At 61.2% G+C, this 23,336-nt stretch overlaps 4 protein-coding genes across 6 annotated transcripts in view; 3 read left to right on the top strand and 1 right to left on the bottom strand.

The window, feature by feature from the left end:
• The window catches only part of MED12 (mediator complex subunit 12), a 37,574-nt gene extending 35,505 nt beyond the window's left edge, over positions 1–2,069 (bottom strand). For both annotated transcript variants that reach the window (XM_050901610.1, XM_050901611.1), the window contains exons 1-3: positions 1,971–2,069; positions 1,464–1,568; positions 437–628 (exon numbers count right to left, since the gene is read on the bottom strand). In XM_050901610.1, coding sequence (XP_050757567.1) covers positions 437–628; positions 1,464–1,568; positions 1,971–2,069 — 396 coding nt within the window. The remainder of the gene's footprint in view (positions 1–436; positions 629–1,463; positions 1,569–1,970) is intronic.
• Positions 2,070–3,151: 1,082 nt separating this feature from the next.
• IL2RG (interleukin 2 receptor subunit gamma) lies at positions 3,152–7,410 on the top strand. The gene is made up of 8 exons (XM_050901749.1): positions 3,152–3,239; positions 5,150–5,240; positions 5,455–5,639; positions 5,776–5,918; positions 6,028–6,178; positions 6,638–6,746; positions 6,818–6,902; positions 7,006–7,410. The coding sequence occupies exons 1-8, from the start codon at positions 3,152–3,154 to the stop codon at positions 7,207–7,209; spliced, it is 1,056 nt and encodes a 351-aa protein (XP_050757706.1). The 3' UTR covers positions 7,210–7,410.
• A 1,268-nt stretch (positions 7,411–8,678) lies between these two features.
• On the top strand, positions 8,679–11,306 carry C9HXorf65 (chromosome 9 CXorf65 homolog). Its single transcript, XM_050902018.1, has 6 exons — positions 8,679–8,694; positions 9,900–9,986; positions 10,165–10,299; positions 10,403–10,471; positions 10,557–10,675; positions 11,193–11,306. The coding sequence occupies exons 1-6, from the start codon at positions 8,679–8,681 to the stop codon at positions 11,304–11,306; spliced, it is 540 nt and encodes a 179-aa protein (XP_050757975.1).
• A 445-nt stretch (positions 11,307–11,751) lies between these two features.
• Positions 11,752–19,584, top strand: LOC127019735 (sestrin-3-like). Of its 2 annotated transcripts, XM_050901922.1 has the most exons (9): positions 11,752–11,842; positions 14,925–15,128; positions 15,344–15,526; positions 15,649–15,885; positions 15,970–16,081; positions 16,337–16,455; positions 16,882–17,072; positions 17,395–17,539; positions 18,102–19,584. In XM_050901922.1, exons 1-9 carry the CDS (start codon positions 11,777–11,779, stop codon positions 18,189–18,191), a joined length of 1,347 nt encoding a protein of 448 aa, XP_050757879.1. In that variant the 5' UTR covers positions 11,752–11,776; the 3' UTR covers positions 18,192–19,584. The 2 variants fall into 2 exon arrangements, with proteins under 2 accessions (XP_050757879.1, XP_050757878.1); XM_050901921.1 differs by having other exon boundaries at positions 15,649–16,081; positions 16,319–16,455.
• Positions 19,585–23,336: the final 3,752 nt, after the last annotated feature.

The following is a 23,336-nucleotide window of genomic DNA, read 5'->3' as shown; positions in this document are numbered from 1 at the left end:
CAGAAACGTGTCACTGCAACAGAAGTCTGGGAAGCCACTCAGCTGATTATTTCCAGTAATTCTCACTATGACTTTTGAGAACTTCAAAAACCCTCCACAATAGGAACGGTCCTAATCTAAACAACAGACCAAAGGCAAGAGCGGCAGCTCTTCTGAAAAACATCCAAACCTTAAAATAAATCAGTCACATCATACAAGCCAAAAGGCAAAGCCGAACACAACGTCCAAACAACAGATGATGGACCAGTTCTTTGAGTGGGGATGACTACAGCCAGTGCACTACAAATCCTGAATATGCTCTTCAAGCTGAAAGCTTCAAGAGATGTAGAGAGAAGAAACTTCTCCAAATAGTAAAAACCTTCTACTATACAAACACTTAAGAAACAAGCACAGATTAAATGCTCTGCCCTGCCAGGCAGCCTCTCCTGTAACACACCTTCTTAGCGAGATGAGTGAGGGGCTTAGTTCCAGCCAGATCTGTGAACCAGTTGTTTATGGCACTCTGAGAACGTGCTGTCACCAGCCAAAAGTTATCCTTCTGATTCACCTGGGGTTTCCGTCTTCCCGTGTCAGGCAGTGTATTGCACCGCAGCTTTTCTGCGATAATACTGCTAAAATTTGAACTGATCTGGAAAAAAAGAAAAAAAAGATTAATTACATTTCACAGGTCAAAGATCTATTCTATGTGCTTAAAAATCGCATTTACCATTCCTACCAGAAATTTCACCAGTATCAACTTTTGAAACACAAAAAATCTGCCAATAATTTCCTGTGTTATACTGCAAAAAGGAATGCTTCTAGACAGCTCATACAATAACCAAGCAGGGACTCAAGTTGAGACAGACACAACTCTTTATAAATACTTGTCAAACCAGACAGAAGGCTTCTCAGACAGATGTCAGTGAAGGAAAACAAATATACTGTGCTTATTGATTGCCTTCCATCCCAGGTCATTACTAGTTCTCTTGTCGGCGAGGCCAGGAAGTTAACATCTTGATTTTAGAGACTGGAAAAAATTGAGTTGAAGCCTGTTATATAACTCCCATGTTTAAATTGCCAGATGTTTCAAGGAATCTTACTACTTTTCTACTATGGCCATAATGTAACCAAACCAATAAAAACAAGTTTCCTGCTTCTGGTATCCTAGTCTTCTGCTTTAATTGCAGAATATAAAGGTTCTAGATGCTGGTTTAACAGAGACTGCAGATACAGACCTGCCCCTAAGATGCATGGAGCAAGACCAGAACCTGCTCTCTCAGAGGTGGGACACAGTTCCAAAAGAATGCAGAACTTCGATTCTACAGGGACAGAGAACAGGTTCTAAAACACCCTTCCTAAAGGGAAGGGTCTCCTGGTTCTGAACACAGGGAAAGAATGAGACCCAGGACTGTCCAAGACCCAGCAGCCTGCCTGTACAAGCACCAGGCCCTGCCAAACCCCCACACCGTCCCAATGGCTCTCACCTTTGCTGGGTTGAAATTGACATTTTTGGCACTGCCGTGCTCATCCCCAGAGACCGCCGGCTGGTTATTGAAGCCTTGTTTGACGTTCAGAGCAGTCAGCTCATCCTGCAGGGGAAGGACGATCAGCAGGGCCCAGCAAGGCCCCTCCACGTCAAACGTCCGCAGCCTCTGTCCCCGCCACGGCAGCTCAGCCAGCGTGGGGACAGGGCAAGGTGAGGGCCCGGCGGGTCCCTGCCGGCCTCCTCCAGGCCCTCGCTGCCAGGCAGCGCCCCAGGCAAGTGCCGGGACACAGGAACCAAGAGTCCCTCAGCCAGGCCCCCCACCCACAACCGGGGGACCCGGCAGGACGGGCCCCTCACGCCCAGCCACCACGGGGACGCAGGGCTCCCTATCCCCACCCCAGGCCCTCCCCGGGGGGCTCCCAGCGCACCTCCGGGGCCTCCTGACGGCCAGCCCCGGCACGGCGGCCCCGCACCCCGGGTCCCCCCACGCTCCTGGCCCTCGCACCTCCTTCTGCTTGGGATCCTGCGGGTAGACGTCGGGCGGGCCGAGGCGTGGGCGCTTGAGCGGGCGGTGCTCGTAGCTGAGGACACCGAAGGCCGCCATCCCGGGCCGGCCGGCGGTCGGGCAGAGGCGGCCGGGCCACAACAAGAACCGCCGCGGCGGCCCGCGCCTGCGCCCTGCGCCGGGGCCGCCCGAGCGCCGCCGGAGAGGCCCGAGCGACGCGACGCTGTCACGGGCGTCACCGAGAGAAGCCGGAGCGTCCCGAAGTCTGGCCGAGGAAGGACGAAGAGTCCCGAGCGCCCCCGAGGCGGGCCCGAGTCTGTGCCGAGCAGAGGCGGAAAGTGTCGAAGACGGACGGGGCGGCCCGAGGGGCGCGCGGCGCCCCCTGGCAGAGGCGCTGCGCCGGCGGCGCGCCGGGCTGATGTCACGTGACCACCCCCTCCGGACCGTACCCCCTCAGGACCGTACCCCCCCCCGGCTACTTTCATCATTGCCCCCAGCACTGCCCCGCAGCCCACCGCCCCAGCTGCCCCCGCTGTCCGGGACACCTCTCCCTGCGGCCCCACGGCCACCGTCCCCCCGACCACACCCTCATCGCTGCACCCATGACCGTCCCCCCCGTCATTGCCCCCATCACTGGCACCATCACTAGCCCCCACGACCACCTCTCATAACTGCCCCCAACTCCCTACAGCTGCCCCCATGAGCCACTTCGTGACTGTCTCTCCATAGCTGCCCCCCAGGACTCCCCCAGTGTTTCCCAGTTCTGCCCAGTTCTCAGGGACCCAGCCCAGGACACCCATGGTCGGCCGTGGGTTGGGATTCCCACACCGGCCCTGCTCCTGGGGGCGAAGCCTGTGGGGGTGACCCCTGTGGCATGGCGAGGTAAGCTGTGGGAACACGGCGGGATGAAACGGAGGGTCCTGGTGGGGCAGGCCCGGAGGGGTGAGCTGTGGGGCCTGGGCAGGAAGGGTGGCGGGGCCCCAGTGCAATGAGCCATGGGGCCCCACTGGGGTCAGCCATGGGACCCCATTGGAGTGACCCGTGGGGTGCCGCGTGGGGTGGGCCCCTTGGCAGCAGGCGGTGCCGTGGGGCAGGAAGCGGCGCGGGTGCGGAAGCTGGCAGCCCTGCGCGGTGGGCTGTGCGCAGAGGCTGTTCGCATGCGCCCCACGGCTCGCCTCACCATGGCGGTGCCTGGCACCTTCCTTGCGCCCATCCTCCTCCTCCTCTGTGGGCTGGGTCCCTACCTTGCTGCTGCCCACAGCCCCCCAGGTAAGAGGGCACATGGGCCCCAGGGGGGGCGGGAGGCCACAGTGCCCCAAGGGTGGTGGGGCTGGGGGATGTCACTCACCAGTGATGGCGGGCGAGGAGGACAGGATGTGGGGCTGTGTGGGCCAGTGAGCCGTTGGGGCATGCGCCAGAGACCCCGCAACCCCCCAGTGCGCCCCGGGACCCCTGGCACCTACATGGCCCCTTGCAGTGAGGCTGCCGGGAGAGCCGGGCTGTGCCAGGGAGCCACGTTGGGTGTCCTTGCTCCCACCCTGGCACTGGAGCATCGCTGGCACCACTGGCCCCATGGCTACCGGCCCTGCAGCTCTCCTGGCTCCACAGCTCCTGGCCCCATGGCTCTACTGGCCCCACAGCTCCCAGCCCCGCAGCTCTGCTGGCTCTGGGGCTGCCAGCCCTGCAGGCAGCGCTGCCGGGAGGGACCGTGGCCATGGGGGTCCCCCGTGGCAGGCCAGGGTGGGGGGCAGCGGCAGGATGCGATGCGCAGATCCTGTCGGCCCTGTGCATCAGCCGGGCAGGGCAGCAGCTGGCGGATCTGCACCAGCCACCCTTTCCATCCTGGTCATGTCAGCGGTGCCGCGCACAGGCAGGGGACAGGGGACGGGGGACAGCGGCTCCTTTTTCCACCTAGCACCCTTGCCCCAGCTGTCATTTTCCAAGAAAAAATCAACTTCTTGTCTGGCTGTCAGTAAAACACTAGCTTTCTGTGGAAATGCAGCCCCTCCGTATCCCTGGACTTCCTGGGCTGCCGGGAAGTTACCCTCCATCTTCACATGTGGAAACAGCCGGAGCGCAGCCTGTTTGTTCCGTTGCATTACAACCCAGGAAAGCCCAGCTCTGGCTTTCTCCTGCCCCCGCAGTGCTGGCTGATGAGTTTGGACCTCGGAAGTGACCAGGTATCCCATTGCCTGATTTTTAGGGGGAAAAATCCCATTTTCTGGGAGCCTCCAGGACAGCTCTCAGCCGCCAGCAGCTGGTTTGGCACTTGCAAGGGCTCTGCGAGGCACCTCAGTCCATCGGAGGAGCTCGTCCCGCAGCGAGCCGTGCCCGCGGCCGCCAGAGCGGACTGCGGCATCATAACTGACGTGGGGACCGGCACCACCCCGGTGGCCCTGCAGCCCCCAGCCAGCCCAGGATGTGGCCTCTGGCTGCGTGGGCAGGATCGGGCTGGCACAGCGCAGCGGAAGGAGGGGGCAGAGGAGCTGGCGTGGGTGCCTGGAGCGGCTGCTTAGCCTCCTGGGGCTCGGCGGTGTTTCCTGCAGAGATCAAACCGCCAGGGCTCGGCCCCTGGCCCTGTGGTGGAGGGGCTGTGGTGGGAAGCACAGCCCAGCATAGCCCCCATCACCCAGACACAGGGACACATGGGCACCTGCAAGCACCCAAAAGGGTAACAGCAAGATGAATTTCGCCAGGATGGAGACATCAGGCACAAATCCTGGAAACCCTCTGATTTTCTCATGGGACAAGCAAAATGGGTTGGCAGGGAGCGGTTTCCATCCTGTCTCACAGTGCCAGGGGCTGCAAACAGCAGCCATGGGGTGACTAAGGGGAGTGGATGGAGGAATCAGGGTGAAACACCACATCCACAGCATGAGGAGCCAACAGGATGGATGCAGGAGGGACAGCTGCTTGGTCCTTTGGAGGAAGGTGTGGGGCTGCTGGCAGCCCAGACATCACTGGCACAGCATGTGTGAACGGGGTGGTGGGGGCCCGGCATTACAGGCAGGCTGCACTGCAGCTCCACTGGGAAGAGCTGGGCTTGTTTGGCTCACACAGAAGAAGGCTGACGGGGATGTGTAGGGACCCTTGGCATGTGGCGTGTCTCCCCAGTGCACCCCTGGGCCCTGGCACAGCCGCCCACCACCGTGGTCCCCAGTGGTGTCTGTCCCCTGCAGGGGTGGAGTGTGTCCTCTTCAACGAGGAGTACATGACCTGCACGTGGGGGAGCAGAGAGACGCTCACAGCCAACTACTCCCTCTACTACTGGTAGGTGCCCCTGCGCCATGGCCAGCCCCCCTGCACGGGAGGCTCCTGCCAGCATTGCTGGTCCCAGCATCAGCCTGCTCCTCTTCCCTGAGCTGAGGGTGGGAGAGGCTCTGTCTTGAGGGCAAGTGGGATGGGATGTGCTGGGGAGAGGGGTCCCAGGGAGGGCTGGGGCGTGCAGGGTCTCGGGGAGCCCCGGTAACCTGCTGCGGCACAGGTACGAGAACAGGTCCCCCGTGGTGGAGTGCAAGCACTACCTGCAGGACCGGGGTGTCAGCATTGGCTGCTACTTCAACCAGAGCGAGATCATCCAGTTCCAGCCTTTCCATGTCCTCGTCAATGCCAGCGTCGGCGGCAGGACCCTGGAGATCCCCAGTGAGCGTATGGAGCTGCAGGACCTGGGTACGGAGTGGTGGGGGGCACCCACTCTCCTCTGTGGGGCTGTGGGTCCCCAGGGCTGCCCCATCATGTCCCGGCTGGTGGTAGGGCCACCAGGGCATGGGGACGGCACTCACCGGGCATCACCTGTGCCTTGCAGTGAAACCGGAGGCGCCTGTCAACCTGACCATCCGCAACATGAGCAGCAACCAGCTGCAGCTGACCTGGAGCTCCCCGTACCCCAAAGCCCAGTGCCTGGAGCACGCCGTCAAGTACAAGAGCAACAAGGACACCAGCTGGACGGTGAGAGCCCCCTGGATGCGGCACCCTCACGGTTGTGCCTAGGGACGAGCCATGCACCAGTCTCCACAGCAGTGCTGGCCCTCATCGCATGGCCTACGTCTCTCTGCAGGAGCACCGGGTGAAAGGAGACGTCTTCTCCTTCCCCAGCGTGGACTATGAGAAGTACTACACCTTCTACGTCCGCAGCAAGATCAACAGCTACTGCGGCAGCACCCAGCTGTGGAGCGAGTGGAGTGTCCCCATAGTATGGGGCAGCAAGGGTAGGTCCTGGGGGCTGTGGTGGGATGGGATGGGCTGGGGCATGGTGGGGCTCAGCAGGCAACGGATGGCCAAACAAGTGGAAAACTGGCCCGAGGTAGCAGCTGTAGGGGCGAGACCCATCTGGGTGCCTGGGGCGCAGGCAGCGGCATTGGCCCCTGCATCCTTTGCACTTCTGGAAGCTGAACACCCCCAACCAGCGGGACCTGCTTACTTTTGCCAGGGGTTTCTTAGCCCTGGGGGGCTGCTCTGGCATGGCTGGTTCAGGACAGGGTCACCAGCCAGTTGTGGTGACAGCGCGGCAGGGCTTGGGGATGGGCCCTTTCTCCATCCTGCGCTTCCAGCTGAGCCATGGACAATGTCGAGCTCCCATGGCCACCCATGAAGGGCCACCAGTGTGTCTACCCCACTGCTGTGGCAGTGCACTGGCCGGAGGTCCGTGTAACCCTGGATCTTTCCAGGCGCGGCGGAGGAGCAGCTGCACTGGTTCTGGATCCACACGGTCTTGATCCCCATTGCCTTCTGCCTGCTCTTGCTGGTCCTTGTTGTCCTGCTGGTGCGCATGGAAAGGTGAGTGTGGGGGGCTGGTGGGGGGCAGCAGCGCTGCGGCTCTTCCCCTCCAACACATCTCTCCCACGCAGGGTGTGGGTCATCCTCATGCCCCAAATCCCCAACCCCAGCAAGAACTTTGATGAGCTCTTCATCACCCATAACGGCAACTTCCAGGTAAGGTGGCTGCGGGCAGCCCTGCCCCAGGCTCACCCCTTGCCTCGTGGGGTTGGGGCTGGGCTGGGTGGTGGCTCCTCTTACCCTGCTCTGCTCCCCGGAGGAATGGGCCGGAGTCCCCAAAGATGTTGTGGAGAGCTTCAAGTCCAACTACAGCGAGAACATCTGCTACGTGAATGAGCTGCCCCCCAAGGACAGCTACGAGCCCGTCTGGGAGGGCAGCAACCACCCACCATCTGTGATGCCCGGCGACCCAGCTGCCTCCCACGAGCACAGCCCCTACAAGAACAGCTACGTGGGAGTGTGACACACCCCTGCGCCCCTGCACCCCGCACGCTCTGCACCCCCGCTCCCCGAAACGTTGCTGCCTCACAGGCCTCACTCCCCACTCCCATCCTGCCTCCTCCAAATGCCCAGGAACCCCAGCCCTGCTCCCTGCCATGGCCACACTCAGCCCCCCGCAACACAGCGGCTATACTGCACTGCAGGGTGCTAGGTGAGCACAGTGTGCTGGGTGCACTGCACAGTGCACTGGGTGCACTGGGTGGTGCAATGGATGCACTGGGCGGTGCACGGGGTGCAGTGTGTAGCACCCTGGGTGTACTACTTGTTGCACCGGGTGCTCTGTGTGATGCATAGGGTGCACTGGGTACTGCTCTGGGTGCATTGCAGCACACTGGGCGCACCACACAGTGTGCCAGCACCTGCCCTGTCCTTGGGGCATGCAGGAGGGCAGGGTGACATCCCACCACAAGCCCTGCTGCGCGCAGGATCCCTCGCAGGGTTGCTGTGGCGGAGCAGAGCCATGGGAGGGCTGACGGGCTCCCACACTCCTCTCTCGTGGGCCCCCGTGCTGGGTGCGTTGTAGCTGCTGGGGGCTTGCCAAGCCCCCCTCCCTGCTCCCAGGTGCCTGCAAGCATACCCAAGGATGTGTCCCGGTGAGGGGGCAGCCCAGGGGCCCAACCCTAGCTGATGCCAAGCCCAGCTGCAGCCAAGCAGGCGGGAGCCACCGGCTGACCAATGGCGACACTGGGGCTGAGGAGCGCCAAGGGCCAGAGGGGCCAAATGTGGGAAAATAATGGAAGATTGGCGAGGATTGTAAACATGCTCAAGTGACTTGCAGCTGGGGTGTAGAAAAACACATATATCATACTAATTGTTGTTTAGCCTTGTGTGTTTGACAAGTAGAACATCTGTGTTTAGATAACATAGGCTTGTGATAGACTTAGAGGCACCCTATTGAACATGCTTGAGATTCCTGCCCTGTTGTAGGAAAGATCAAAACACAGTGGTAAACTCCGCCTGCACGAATCCCCGATAAACAGGCGAAAGCAGCAGGTTCGGCGATCCTCTAGCATGGACCGAGCTCCGCAGTGCCTGCATCCCTGCTTGTGTGCTTCTGCCCGGGCGCTGCTTGGGGGATCCCCTGGTCGGCGAGGTAAAGAAATTAAATTTACTCTTTGCATTTCATCCGTGGTTTTATGGTTGTTCCTGCGTCCTGCCTGTGCCGGCTCACACACCAAGCCACCATGTCACCCCCGGCCCCGAGGACCGCTGCCCCTGGGGCACGGGGCAAGCCTGGCTGTCCCTCCGGGGCCTCGCCGCTCCTTCGCCTGCGCCCCGGGTTTCTCGCCCTGCTGCGCTGGGGGCTCGCCCGGGCCCGGCTCGCAGGGTCCCGGGGAAGCGTCGGGGGAGCCCCGCGCCCCGCCCACCTCTGACCTCACAAACGCCGCGGGGCGGGCTCCAGCCCCGCCGGCCCGGGCTCGCAGCGGCGGCATGTTCATCTACAGCAGTGCGTTGGGTTTGCGTGGCAAGGTTTTGGTAGCGTGGGGGCTACAGGGGTAGCTTTTGTGAGAAGCTGCTAGAAGCTTCCCCTATGTCTGATAAAGTTAATGCCAGCAGGTTCCAAGACAGACCCGCCGCTGGCCAAGGCCGAGCCCATCAGCAACAGTGGTAGCGCCTCTGTGATAGGATATTTAAGAAAGGGAAAAGAAGTTACAGGGGAGTAGCAGTCGCAGCGAGAGAGAGGAGTGAGAATATGTGAGAGGAACAACTCTGCAGACACCAAGGTCAGTGAAGAAGGAGGGGGAGGAGGTGCTCCAGGCGCCGGAGCAGAGAGATTCCCCTGCAGCCCGTGGGGAAGACCATGGTGAGGCAGGCTGTCCCCCTGCAGCCCATGGACGTCCACGGTGGAGCAGATATCCACCTGCAGCCCATGGAGGACCCCACGCTGGAGCAGGTGGATGCCCGAAGGAGGCTGTGACCCCGTGGGAAGCCTACGCTGGAGCAGGCTCCTGGCAGGACCTGTGGCCTCATGGAGAGAGGAGCCCAGGCTGGAGCAGGTTTGCTGGCAGGACTTGTGACCCCGCGGGGGACCCGCGCTGGAGCAGTCTGTTCCTGAAGGACTGCACCCCGTGGAAGGGACACACGCTGGAGCAATTCGTGAAGAACTGTAGCCCATGGGAAGGACTCACTTTGGGGAAGTTCATGGAGGACTGTCTCCCATGGGAGGGACCCCACGCTGGAGCAGGGGAAGAGTGTGAGGAGTCCTCCCCCTTGAGGAGGAAGGAGCAGCAGAAACAACATGTGATGAACTGACCGCAACCCCCATTCCCATCCCCCTGCACTGCTGGGAGGGAGGAGGTAGAGAATTCGGGAGTAAAGTTAAGCCCGGGAAGAAGGGAGGGGTGGGGGGAAGGTGTTTTTAAGATTTGGTTTTATTTCTCATTATCCTACTCTGATTTGACTAGTAATAAATTAAATTAATTTTTCCCCAGGTCGAGTCTGTTTTGCCTGTGATGGTAATTGATGAATGATCTCTCCCTGTCCTTATCTCGACCCACGAGCCTTTCGTTTTATTTTCTCCCCCCGTCCAGTTGAGGAGGAGGAGCGACAGAGCGGCTTTGGTGGGCACCTGGCATCCAGCCAGGGTGAACCCACCACAAGCAGGCTGCCAGGGCCACCTGCTGCCCTCAGCCACCCTCGCTCTCCCTGCAGCTGACCAGAGCTTTCTGGCCAACACCAACTGCGCCATCCTGCGGCTGCTCTCCTACGTGAGGAGGATGGTGGGAATCCCAGGCACGGGTGAGCCCTGGCTGCCGGGCTGCAGCTCCCCCCCTGCCTTGGCAGCAGCACCAGCGCTTCATCCCATCTCCAGTGGGATGCCGCACAGGCTCCCCGTGGCGTGGGTGCAGCAGTGAGGCGGGGGGTCCCCGGCTTACCATGCCGGGAGCCCACCTCCTGCCTCCCCCAGCTTTTCCAGATGTCATTGACCTGTGTGACGAGCTGGGCACCCCCAAGCTGCTCTTCCAGGTGACCAGCCTGAGCAAGAGGGCCAGCAAGTTCCTCCAGGTGTGCGGGACCTACTGTGTGTACAGGGTGGAGTTCGAAGCACCTGGTAGGTGTCCAGGCAAGCGGAGCTTCCCTGTGCCTGGGGGTCCCAGCAGTGCATGGGGTGGTGGGGCGCAGCAGGCAGGAGCGACCACGAGGCCGTCCCACAGGGACCGAGGAGGAGCATGTGTGCTGGTCCTTCACGTCCCTCCTGGAGCACCCCAGCCCAGTGCTGACAGGTGGGCGAGGGGACAGGAGCAGCCGAGCAGGTGGGCACAGGTGTGGGGGCCCAGCGCTGGGGCCGGGGGGCATCTCTGGCAGCAGAGGCCCTGTGGCTGCAGGGCGAGCGCCTGCACAGGAGGCAGACTGTCGCCCCAAAGATGCTGGAGGAAAGGACGCTCGACACGGAGACACTGCCCTCCACAGTGCAAGGCCGAGGAGTGGTAAGGGGCTGCCGGTGGCCCCCAGGGTGGCCAGCGTGGCCTTGCCCACCTTCACCAAGGCTATCTTTGCCCTGGGGACAGAGGGACACTGTCAGCCACAGACCAGCCCTGCCCAGGGGACCTTCCCACCCCTGTGGCCTCCAGCACCTCGTGGGCATGCAGCTCACAGCAGGAGCTGTCCTAATCCCATGCCTGCTGTCCCCAGCCCCTGTCTCCTTTGTGCCCTGCTCTCCTGTCCCCATGTCTGCTGTCCCCACGCCCTGTCACCCTTGTGCCCTGCTGTCTGGTCCCGATGCCGTTGTCCCCACATGTCATCACCCTTATGGCCTACTTCCCTGTCCCCATCCCTGCTGTCCCCATGCCCCGTCACCCTCATGTCCCACTGCCCTGTCCTCCACCACCCTCAAACTCCATCCCCCTGCCCTGCCATCCCCGTGACCACATCCTCGTGCCCTGTTGTCCCCACGCCCCTCCACCCCACCCCCCGCAGCCCCCAACACCATGCCTCTCCATGCAGGGGAAGGCGTCGGGGCAAGGCCCAGGCAGAGCGGGGACGGAGGGGACCTGGCACAAGGTGGCCTCACCCTCCAGAGCATGGCCGGGGACAGGCCAGCGGGACAGGCGGCGCTGAGGCTCGATAAAGGCTGGGGCCATCCCCCCCACGCACTGCCCGGGGCTGTGGCCATCACTGGGGACGGGCGGGTGGCAGCCGAGGGAGGGGACGAGGACAGGGGGACGCGGGGACAGGCCTCCCCCCCCGGCCCCGCAGCGCCCCCAGCGGCGGGCAGATCCGGCCCCGCCCCCTGCCCGAGGTGGGCGGGGCCTCCGCGCTTGACGGACGGGTAAATTTCCACCCCTGCCCACGTGGTGCGCCGGGCTTCCGCCTCCTCTCGGCCGATTGGGGGCACGGCGCCGGCGGCTCCGCCCCCTCGCGGCGTGATTGGTGGAGGCGGAGCGGCGGGCACGCCCCCCACGGTTCGGGCTGCCGCGGTGCCCGGCTCAGCGCTGCCGGCGGCCGGGACGGGGCAGGCAGGGCCGGCGCCGGTCACCGGTACTGCGCACGGCACGGCACGGCACGGCACGGCACGGCACGGGCTCACCATGATCGTGTGTCCCCAGAGCGTGGAGCACCGCCGAGGAAGCCGGTGCCAGCGGCTGCCGGGGCAGGTAGGACCCGCCCCGCTGCCACCGGAGCCCGTACCGGAGCACCGAGCTCGGCCCTGCTCGCCGCCACCGGCCCGGGCTGGCTGCGGCACCAGCAGGCCAGGGCGTACCCGCCGCCCGCCGGCCGTGCGCGGGGCTGGGGGGGCCGCGCTCTCCCGATGCGGTGGCTGGCGGCCCGGTACCGGTGCCGGTGCGGCGGCGCCGTCCCCGTCCCCTTTGTGCGGGATGCAGGAGGCGCCGTGCCTCCATCACTGCCAATCAAACTTGTTTTTCTCTCTCCGCCTGCACTGCCCGCGCCGCGCACCGGGGGCGCTGCCGCTGCCGCCACCCGCACAATGGGGCCCCGGTTACCGGCCGCCGGCACCGGGCCCGGCACCGCCGTGGGGAACCCTGCCGCGGGCACTAGCACTTTCCCCGTCCCCTCGAGAACCGGGGCGGGGAGCCGAGCGAGAGGTGCCCGCCGCGGCCGCGTCCCCAGCGAGCATCACCGGCGGAGCCACCGGTACCGACGGAGCCGCGGTCTCGCTTCGCGGAGGGATGGAGCCCCGGGGGGTGGCGGGGTTCACACTGCGGAGTCTTGCCTGGCCAGGCGGGGGGCGAGGCGGGGTCCCGCGACCCCTCTCCCGCGGCTGCCGGCGCTGCCCGAGCTTGCTCCCCGTCGCAGGGTGCAGGACAGGCTGGGCTCCTCCATCCTCCTGCCTACTTTACATGCAAACTGCTGCCCGGAGATTGGCTGGCCGGGCAGCGCCGGGGCATCGTTCCCCCGGCAGCACCTGTCCGGGCAGGGAGGAGGTGAGGTTGGCAGTGGGTACGGGGTTGGGGTGCCTGTTGGGCTTCAGGGCGCTTGGACACATGAAAGCACCCCCAGGGAGGGAGGCGATGCTCCCACCGCCCAGGGCTGCGAGTGGGCGCAGGGGAGGAGGAGGAGGGTTACGGCCGGGGAGGGTGAGGAAGGTGGCACTGGAGGCAATGCGAGAGGCTGGGGAGGCAAGGCTGGGGGGACGTGGCTGGTGCTGGCAGGAGAGACCCTGGGCTGAGCCGGTGCCATGGGGAGCAGGCAGGAGAGCCCGGCTGAGGTGGGGGGCTGCTCTGCACGTTCCTTCATCCTCCCCTTCCTTCATCCTCCCCTTCCAACCCATGTCTGCCTGGTCCTTCGCTCCATCATCACCTGGACAAGCAGAGCGAGGAGAGCTGGCAGAGCTGGAGTCTGAGCTGTGGGCTGGTCACATGGCTCCTCGCTGGGGAGCACCTTCCCCTGAGGGGAGCGGAAGGGCCCCTGGCTCCTCCACCTCTGCCCACCAGAAGACCAGTGGCTGTAGCCCCATGGGTGTCCTCAGGGCAGCTCATTTCCCCGAGCAGAGGGACTTTGTGGGGCACTTTCGCAGGTCACTTCGGGTTTGCACATTCTCCCGTAGGACAGAGAAGCTGGTGCTGTTCATCCCTCCCCATTTTAATTTGAGTTTGGGGGGTTTTTTTGGACCCCTTTGGCCAAAAGTGAAGAGGAAGCTCCAAATGGCATCAAGTAAATCTCTTGACACCTGAGCGATGGTGTGTTCGTCAGAAGTGCAGGATGGCAGAAAACAGCCAGAACTGCTTCCTGCGCTGCCTCTGCAGGTGTGACTGCTCCATGCTGCTGCGTGGCTCAGCCCCGCTCTGCCTCCCCCTCACCCCACGGTGCTCCGCTCCATGCCCCGTGGCTTTGCCATCCCCACCAGTTCTGCCCCGACCCTCTGGGTTGCCTTGTGGCAGCACGCCGAGCTGCTGCAGAAACTAAGGCCTGATGTAGCTCTCTGATTGGCAAGATAGCTGCTGGCAAGGTGAGGTGCACGGGGCATCAGGGTTTCTGGTCGGGGCTCCAAGGGCTGTGCATGTGTCCTGGCCAGCAGTGGCAACCTGGGGTCATGGTGGAGCAGGGGCTGGTTTGCAGACATGCTCCTGGTTTGCTGCTGTGCCACTGTGGTCACCGTGCCCCGGTCACCAGCCTTCGGGTGACTACACCAGAGAGACAGGTCAGGGGAAGATGATGGTGGTGTCAGCAGGGCCAGTTGCTCCCAGAGGAGATTTTGGTTTGAGCCCGGGATGGGAGGTGCACCCTGAGGGTGCTGCCTGGGCTCCCGCACGCGAATGGGAGCTGTTACTTTCTGTGTGACAAGGGTTAGCACCTGCTGCGCCTGTGCCTTGGCACGGGCGGGCTGCGGGTGCAGACCCCGCTGTCAGGTGGGAGGTGTGGCAGTGGGGCCATTGGAGCGCAGCAGCTGCCCGGGCACCTTTTGCACATCCCCGCCCTCTGCTCCCACCACCCTCTCGGGAGGGGTGGGGGCGGTGTGGCTCGGGGCTGTGCTTGGCTGGGGCACCGGCTCAGGGCTGGGGCGGGTGCTGCTGCGGATGTATGGACCCCCCTCGCTGAGTTGCCCATCTGTGTTTTCACCGGTGGGTGCACCTGGTGCCAGCTGTGCCACGCACCCATGTGCTGCGGGATCAGCTCCCACACTGTCTCCTTGGGCAGCGCGTGGGGAGACCTCTGAGCCCATCTGTGTGCTCCGGATTGCGTGACAGGTGCCAGGACATCGCTTGCCCCTTGGCTTGCCAGGGCAGGAACCTGGGAGCAGCTCAGCTGGCTTCACAGCTCTCCCCTCATCCCAGTCCTGGGCGGGAGGGCTCGGTGCTGGCAGTGCAGGTGCCTGGTGGTAAGGCTGATGGGCCGCTCCATTCTGGGAGGTCTTTCATCTGTCACGTTTCTCCTGCTCCAGCCTTGCATTTGCCTCTAAGGCTGCAAGGAAACATCACTCCTAGTTTCCCCTTTGCTTCTGCTCACCAGGCAATGCCCTCTCCCAGGCAGAGACCAACCTGTGTTTCTTGCAGCCTGTCCTTCTGCTAGCAGTGACCCCACTGAGCAGTGCCCTGCCCAGCTCCCTGACCTGAGCCCGAGCACTCTGCAGTGGCCTCTGACCTGATGGCGTCCCTTCTGGGAGCACCAAGCTGGGAGAGGGGATCCCAGCCCCTCACAGAGCGTGGGCTTGGCTGGGGTGGGCTGCTGCAGTGGGGGCTGCTCTGGGGAGAACTAAGCAGAGTGCATTCCCCACAGGTAGTGAAGATGTCTGGTGGCGACCCTGAGCGCCCCCAGTTCCTCTTCGTGAAGGTGCTGGCGAGCTGGGGGCGGCTGGAGGCGGTGACCCAGCAGATGGGCTACCACCCACAGTACCTCGACAGCTTCCTCAAGACGCAGCACTACCTGATGCACATGGACGGCCCGCTGCCCTTCGACTGCCGGCATTACATCGCCATCATGGTGAGCCCCGCTGGGAGCTGGCAGAGGGGACGGGGGGCTCTGCTTCAGCCCTGTGAGGCTCCCCGCTCTCCATCCAGCAGACAGCCTGTGCCACAGGCTTCTCTGCAGCAGCCAAAATCATGATGTCCTGGAGTTTGGGCGAGAGGTGGGCGCAGGGTCCCAGGACACCTGTCCTGCCGGCGTGGCACAGGGATGCTGACGTGCTGCTCTTGCAGGCAGCCGCCCGGCACCAGTGCCGGTACCTGGTGAACCTGCATGTGCTGCAGTTCCTGCAGGCAGGGGGTGATCCCCAGTGGCTGCGCGGCCTCGACTTCATCCCCCCCAAACTTCGCAACCTCAACGAGATCAACAAGATCCTGGCACACCGACCATGGCTCATCACCAAGGAGCACATTGAGGTATTGTTGGGGGGCTATCAGCCAGGGACCAGGGTGGTGGCGGGGACACCACCATCCCCAGGGGGTGCCGGCACCCTGCCTGCCTGCCTGCGTTGCATTGCTGGTCTGTCTGTGTCCTGCAGAAGCTGCTGAAAATCAGTGAGTGGAGCTGGTCGCTGGCGGAGCTGGTACATGCTGTCGTCCTCTTGGCGCACTGCCACGCACTCGCCAGCTTTGTCTTCGGCTGTGGCTGTGAGCAGGATGAGGGGCCGGGGGGCCGAGGCTCGCTGAAGCCCTTGTCACCCGGGAACCAGTGCTTCTGCGAAGCCACCGCCGGCAACGGCTGCAGCCAGGAGCTGCTGTGCATCAACCGCAAGCGGGTGAGCCCCCGAGGGTGGGCCCACTGGGGGATGGGGGGTGCGGCTGGGACCGCTGCCCTCACCCCTGAGCCTGTGTCTGCACAGTCCCTGGACTCCTGCATGGAGCTGGATTCCCTCCGGGAACGCATGCAGCGGATCCACGTGGGGACCGAGGGCAGGGAGGAGATGAGGCTGGTGCAGCAGGACCGAGAGGAAGGTGAGGGGCAGGGAGCGGAGGTGGCTGTGCAGGATGGGAGTTCATATGGCATATGTGGGTGTTGCTCTCCCATGTCTATAGTTACATTTTCTGTGATGTACGGTTTGGAGAGGGGCTCCTGGGATGCTGGTGCGGGGAGAAGAAGGCAGTGGTGCTTCCCAAAGAGGCACAGCAAGGCCCGGCTTTCGACACCTGCTGGGAACAGGGCAGCTGAGCATTGCTCTGACCCATCTGCAGGGCTCTCCCCGCTCACAGATACCGACGGAGAAGTCACCGGTGCCACCAATCTTGCATGTTACATGCAGGACCCTGACTTTGGATACCAGGACTTTGCCCGGCGTGACGACGATCAGACGCAGGTATTCAGAGTCCAGGTGAGGTTCCTGCTCTCTCGGCGGGCAGCAGCCCGGGCTGCCGCCTCTCCTCTCTGCTCCTGGTGGGGAGCAGACGGTCGCGGGGGTGCCCATGCAGCCTGGATCTGGTGCAGCTGCTTTTGCAAAATGCCCAAGTGGGGAAGCTCAGCTCTGAGAGGGGACCTGCCCCACTAGGGTTGGGGAGAGGGAGGTGACCGGTGAATTTTGTCCCCAAGGGCTGCTGATTTCTTCACATTGCCCTCATGGAGGCAAGGGTCAAAATCATTCAAAAGCTGCCTGATGAGGGATGTTGTGGTTTGTGGCAGAGCCACCCCCAGAGCAAACCTATTGAATTCTGCTGCGTCCCGAGGTCTCCAGCCCTTCTTCCTGGGAACATGCCCTGAGCTCCTTTTTGCAGTTGCGAAAGCCTCTTGCTGTGCTCAACAGGATTACTCCTGGGAAGACCATGGCTTCTCGCTGGTCAACCGGCTCTACTCTGACATTGGGCATCTCCTGGATGAGAAGTTTCGGATGGTGGATGGTCTGCAAAGCAGTGCCATGGCCAAGCGGCAGGGCTGTGAACCCTCTGTCTTCAAGCGGGGCATCTGGAACTACATCCACTGCATGTTTGGCATTAGGTAGGGAAACCAACCTCGTGGTCCAGGGGAGAAAACCGAGCTTACCCAGGCGGGAGGAGGGTAGGGCACTTAGGCTGTCTTGCAGATGGGCTTGGAAAAGAGACAGAGGTGAATCACCTGCCTGGACGTTGGGCCAGGCAGGGAAGAGATGCTCAGCTTCTCTGGCCAGGGCAGGGCGCTTTGGGGATGGGGCTTCAGTGCCTGGTGGCTACTGCTGTGTGTCCCCCTGCCCTGCGGCTGTGCCATGCCCTGGGCAGACTATGGGTGAGTTGCTCTGTAGGGACACGATGCTGGCTGTGACTCGTCCCTGTGCTCCCCACAGGTACGATGACTATGACTACGCAGAAGTGAATCAGCTCCTGGAGCGAATGCTCAAAGTTTACATTAAAACTGTAACCTGCTACCCAGAGAAGACAAACTCAGAAATGTTTGATAGGTTCTGGAAGCAGTTCAAGCACAGTGAAAAGGTGGGACAGCTGGCCCTTGGCTCTAGACCAGCTGCGGTGGGGCCGGGAGCAGGCAGGGGCTGCAGGCTGGGCTGCTTCAGGGGGTGTACGGGAAACCTTTAAGCCACCACACCAGTCCGAGGCAGGTGGGCGGGAAATGGAAACTGGCTGTTTGTAAGGAGTTGCACTTAGCGTGGCATGGGGCTGCCCACAGTGTGATGAGCACAGGGGCCACTGGCAGCGCAGGGATCTCCAAGGCCATTACCCCATCGGTGAGTGCCTCCAGGTGAGCCCTCAGTCCAGCCATAACTCTCAGGAGCAGCTGCTGTGGGTGGCAGGGACCATGCCAGTGCCAGCCCACCATGCTGGTGCCTAGTGTGCCAGGGACTCCCCAGCATGCAGCTCGGGGAGGCAGCCACAGCCTGCAGGACTGGGAGGAGGGGGAAAGGGCAGCTGCCTGTGCTGGAAAAATTGGTGGCATTTTGTCCCATGCCAAAAGACTCAATAGCCCAGGTGGGTGCTTGCTTGCACCGCTGCCCGCAGCACACTGTGGCTGCCTGAACCTCTCTTGCTTCTCCCTTAGGTCCACGTGAACCTGCTCATCCTGGAAGCCCGAATGCAGGCAGAGCTGCTGTACGCATTGCAGGCCATCACCCAGTACATGATCTCCTAGATGGTGGGGAAGCTACGCTGCGGCAGGGCCGGGCAGCATCCTTTCTCCCTGGACTCGTGCGTGACCTGTCACGCTGGGACGGATGGCGAGGGATTACTCAATTTAGTTTACTTGACTGTCTTGTTCCTCCCTGCCCCCCCCCCGCCCCAGCTCCGACCCCTCGTGGGGCTTGCTGAGTGGCCCTGTTATGTGCAATTACCAAACTGTGAGGCAAGTCCGTGCTGCTGAGATGTCGGTGTGATGCTGGAGACTTGAATATGTCCAGGGAGGACTGCCAAAGATGTTGGGGGAGAGGGAGGCAGGAGGGGACTGGGGCCAGTTTAGAGGGATGCTCCCTCACAAGCAGAAGCTCCTTGCCTGGGCGCTGCAGGAGCCTTGGCTGCCACAGGGTGGGCAGAGGGGAGAGCTGGCTTCCTTCCCTGTGCTGCAGTGGCTGCCCTGCTTGCAAGCCACCCTTCAGCGCCTGGCCTCATTGGGGTGATGCATCTCACTTGGGAACAGCGCGGGCAGCTCACAAGTGCGTTGCAATGTCCTGAGTTGCGTGGTCAGGCAGGGAGGAGCACAGGCTCTGAGCAAGGGCCCTTACCCAGCCCGGGATGGGAAGGGAATGCGCTTGCTGCCTACGTGTCCTGCCCTTTGGGTCTATGTGCCAAACCCCTCTGGGATGGACAAGCGATGATCTAGGTGAACTCCAAACTGTGAAGCTCTTGCTGGCAGGGTGCCCTAGTGCTCTGCCTTCTCTGACAGCGGGGTGAGAAGGTCTCTGACAGTGTTCAGGCTCTGGAGGTTTCTGCAGGGGACTTTAGGCAGTCCTCAAGGAGCTTGCCCCAAAGCCCCTCCTCTGCCTCCCATCAGCGGAGGGGCAGGAGGAACAAGGGAGGCTTCCTGAGTTAATGTGGCCTGTATCTTCTTACCACCATGAGAGGGCTGAGGTCCTGTGCCCAGTCACTTGCTGCTTAACAGCATGGTGGAGGAGCCTGTGGTCAGCACAGGCAAGCTACAGGAAGCTTCTCCTTGAACCTGGGCTGGGGGGACTCCCTGGGCTGTCCCGTTTGAACAGAGGCAGCCTGTGCACCAGCCTTGCCCTCTGCCCAGCGGGCAGGAGCATGCACCACTGCTCCCCCCTGTCCCAGGGCTGCTCCCTGCCCATGCCGCAGCCCCTGGCTGGGGAGGTACGAGTGATCCGGCGCAGGCTCCGGAGAGCAGCCATGAAAGGAGAATGAGGCCACCCATGATAAGTGGGAGCCTGAAGCAAGGGCAGCTGTCAAGTCAGCCCAGCGCACGCTGCTTCAGTTGACCTGTTTACTGCGTAAATGTATGGGGAGAAAACCTTGTGTATGGAAGCTACAGAAAAAGCCTATTTTTGCTATAAATATATTATGTTTGACATGGATGCATGCTTTCTTTCTGCCAGATGTTGGGAAGGGGATCCAAACATACATGGCTGCTCTGAAGGCAGAACAGCAGTGCCTGGCTGACCACAGCCCCGAGATGGCTCCAGCTCCAGGAAACCCAACGTTTCCAGATGTGGCGGGGTCCTGCGCTGACAGCTCTGGTCCAGGGCCAGCAGCTGGTCACTGAGGCTGGACCTGTCCTGTTCAGCTCAGCTATGCTCAGATGAGCAATTCCCACAGCGTTGCATGTTCAATAGGAAAAGAGGGAAGGTTTTCAAGGGGCTGCGGTGCTCCAGCAAGGAGGAGGGTGCCAGAGGAAGGAGCTGGCTTCTCCCCTGCCAAGTACCTTGCTACAGCTGGGTGAGGTGTGGGTGCTGCTTCTGCAGCTAAGGAAGAAGCATTTTGCTCGCACTCACAAGCAGGTGCTTGGTGAGCAAGGCCAGAAACCAGGACCAGCTCTTTCCCCAGCCACACTGCAGGTGCCCTCCCTGCAGCATGAGCTGGAGGAACCTGTGCTGGGGCTGGGCCGGCTTGTGCTGGGGCTGGGCCGGCTTGTACTGGGCCAAGCTGGTGCCCGGGCAGTAAAATGCTAGGACAAATGATGCTGGGCAGTACTGGCTGAGTCAGTACTGGTGCCAGGACAGTGGCACCAGTGCCAGGATGACTGGTGCTAGGACAGGGGCCACAAGGCTTGGCTCAACAGGACTGGGACAGGCACTGCTGTACCATCATTTAGCCCCAGCAAGGGCTGGGCATAGATCGGGGCAGCTGGGTGTCCTGCTCACCGTCAGGCGTAACACTCTGATTAACCGTAGCAGCCTGGCTGCCTGCCAGCTGTTTTGCCAGCCTTTCCCCTGGCCCCGCAAAAGCAGCTCTGTCCCCTGCAGGGCTGGGACAAGCCGCAGCAGCCAGTTCTCCACAGGGCTCACTGCTCCCGAAGCAAGGAGCGCATCCGCAGCTCCGCACAGCCTGGGGCTGCCTCCCAGCGTGCTGCCAGCAGCAGCATCCTCACCAACCGCCATTACCCCATGCTGCTGGGGAGAGAGGAGGGAGAAGGCAGTAACAGCACGGCACTGGCTGGGGGCGAAGGGCTGCCCGTCCCCAGGAGTACACGAAGCAGGTTCCCTTTTGCCCACCGCCCCTGTTTGTGCACAAAGGGCTGGCCTTGCAGGAGCCAGGGAAGCTGCCGCTTGCTCCGGCTCACAGAACAAGCACCAGTCACAGCAGCAAGATGAAGGGCTCCATGGGCTGTCAACCCTGACCAGAAATGCGCACAGCTGCCGGCAAGGCCAGGGGAGACTGCTAGCCTCAGCTCCCCAACAAGAAGAAAACATCCCCACGTGATCTCAGAGCTAGAAAGCAAGAGATGAAGCAATCATCTACTCCCATCCCCACAGAGCCAGCAAAGTTACCATGTCCCAAGTAGGTCTTGTAGCAGATAACTCAAGTATGGGGGATTGTGTCACTGGAGAAGCCTGTAAGGGTCTTGTTGACCAGACACTTCAGGGCCATTCTACACCCACACCAGTAACTACAGCTTAGCTTTTGAAACCCATGAGCTGGTTCTTCACCTTATCAACCCCCTCTGCTCCCCTCCTGTGCCCGGCCAGGCTGTGAAGCTGTTGCACTCACTGAGGCCCAGGCTTTGAGGCTTCCTGGGAAGGGCAGTGCAGGCATTCAAGGTAAGCAGATGACTCTAAGCCACATGGCACACCATGAGTCTGGCAACTTCAATGCTTGGGACCCTGCCCTGGTGCCCCCTGCACCCTTCATCTGCTCAGACTAGGATATTCCTCTCTATTGCTCTGTGGCTGGAAGGAAGAAAGCTGCCAGAGCCCGAGGTACCTCTTCTCTGCAGGAACCCTCCAGGATGTCCAGCACACCCGCATGGGAGCCAGGCCACTGTGACCTTACCTGGAATTACTGAGGGGAGGATGTAGGCACACGTCCAAAGCAGTCACTGAGTTTCTTGCAACAGCCTGTAGCAGAAAGGTGTGCTGGCAGATGCAGCCAGGACTGCTTTTGTAACAGCTGAGTTGTCCCCAAGCCGCGTGGTGGGAGGAATGGTGTGTCCTACCCTGCAGAGAACAGCAAGCCGCACTGCAGCAATGGTTACTGTCACAGCTCCTACAACCCACCCATTAAAAGCCAGGCCTATGGCTGCTGGTCTTACCACAGCAGTTGGGGGGGGGAAAAATAGTACATGGGAGCTGGGGACAGACTGTCCTGCCAGGGCAGCTTTGGACGAGGCAGCATGCCCCCCACCATCTCCCCATTCCCCAGCCTGCCTTCCCCATGCACCAGCTACTCCACCACAAAAGCCACGTGAAGTAGGGCAACAGACTTCCCCACTGTGCTTTCACATGTGGTCCCATCACTGGCGGCACAGGAGAAGTGCTCATCAACCAGCAAGCAGGTCTCTAGCCAGAAACTAAGCTGAGCGGAAAGGCTGGTGAAGTTGTTGCACTGGCTTCAGATACTGCTGCTCTGCAGGCAACTACTCCATAGGCCAAAATGCTTATGGTGACAACTTGGGAGAGCTACGAGGTCTCCAAGACAGCAAGAAAGGCTGACCTACTGCAAACAAGATGCACTGAACCCTTGTAGCTGTTAGGACAGAACACAGCACGACTCTTGGTGACTACTGCAGACAGCATCACACACATCAAAAGTGACCCTGAGCCAAGGCATCCAGGACCCAGCCTGGCATCTATTCCGCACTTTGCTCTCCTTGGCAATGCTTAAGTGTCACAGGTCAATGCTCAAATTGGCATAAAAAGTGTTAATGGCTACTGGGGGGAATGCATGGTCCCCTGTTCTATGCCAAGTTTTGAATGCATCCTCGCTGATCTGATCAACAACTGCAAAATCTACCCTCGGCATTTTGCTTCTCCAACAGCACGTACCGTTATGTGCTTGCAGGAAGCCCTAAGAAGTGCCCAAGGAACAGATGAGGGACAGACAGTTCCCCTAAGGATCTCCTCCTAATCCCTCATTTTTGGAGATTGGCTTAAATCTTGAAGCAGGAGCCTTAAGATCCATTCCAGAGTTATTTGCATTAACCATTTTAACACTATTATTTTTCAATGGTATTCTTTATCAGATATTATTGAATATTGAGTATCCAAGGCTTTGAATGCAAGTTTTCTGGCCATACACATACTGTGCAATTTCATGAATGAGACTTTCTCCTCGGTAGTTTTAAAAACATCCCTGACTTGCCCTCCATGTCTCTAACCAGGCCAGTGGAATCTGTGCTCTAGACTTCTTCCCTCATTTCTCTCTGATCTCCTTACCTGCCTCCACTCCAAAGCAACATGACCAAGCCTCTGAACCAGTCCCGTCTTCTGCAAGACCTCTCCTGAGCTGTGGTGCACAGAGCACCCCCAGGGCAGAGGGGGACAGCACATCCTCCAGCCTCATCCCAGCTGCAAGAAGGCATACCTGCTGGAATGACATGTTGTTTTGATTCAAGGGCTCCACCACGTTCCTCGCAAGCTGCTTCACTGGCTCAGACTGTATCTGCATTCCTACTTGCCTTATGTCAAGGAAGGACCCCTTAAGATACCTAGCTGAAGCCTTCTCCTGCCCAGAGAGGCCTCTTACCCACTTGCACACCTCTGAGTAGTCCCAAGGAATGACCAGCTCCTGGCTTCCACTTTGACATTCATGTCCCCTTTGATGGGCAGCTCCAAGCCATTATCTTCTAATATCAAAAATGCTCCCCACCTGTAGTAACCTTCCTTTTTCT

This window comes from Gymnogyps californianus, chromosome 9, assembly GCF_018139145.2.
Source record: "Gymnogyps californianus isolate 813 chromosome 9, ASM1813914v2, whole genome shotgun sequence".
In the NCBI taxonomy this organism is placed as follows: Eukaryota; Metazoa; Chordata; class Aves; order Accipitriformes; family Cathartidae; genus Gymnogyps; species Gymnogyps californianus.
Note: the sequence above shows the minus strand (reverse complement) of the source record. Positions and strands in the feature narration are given on the sequence as shown.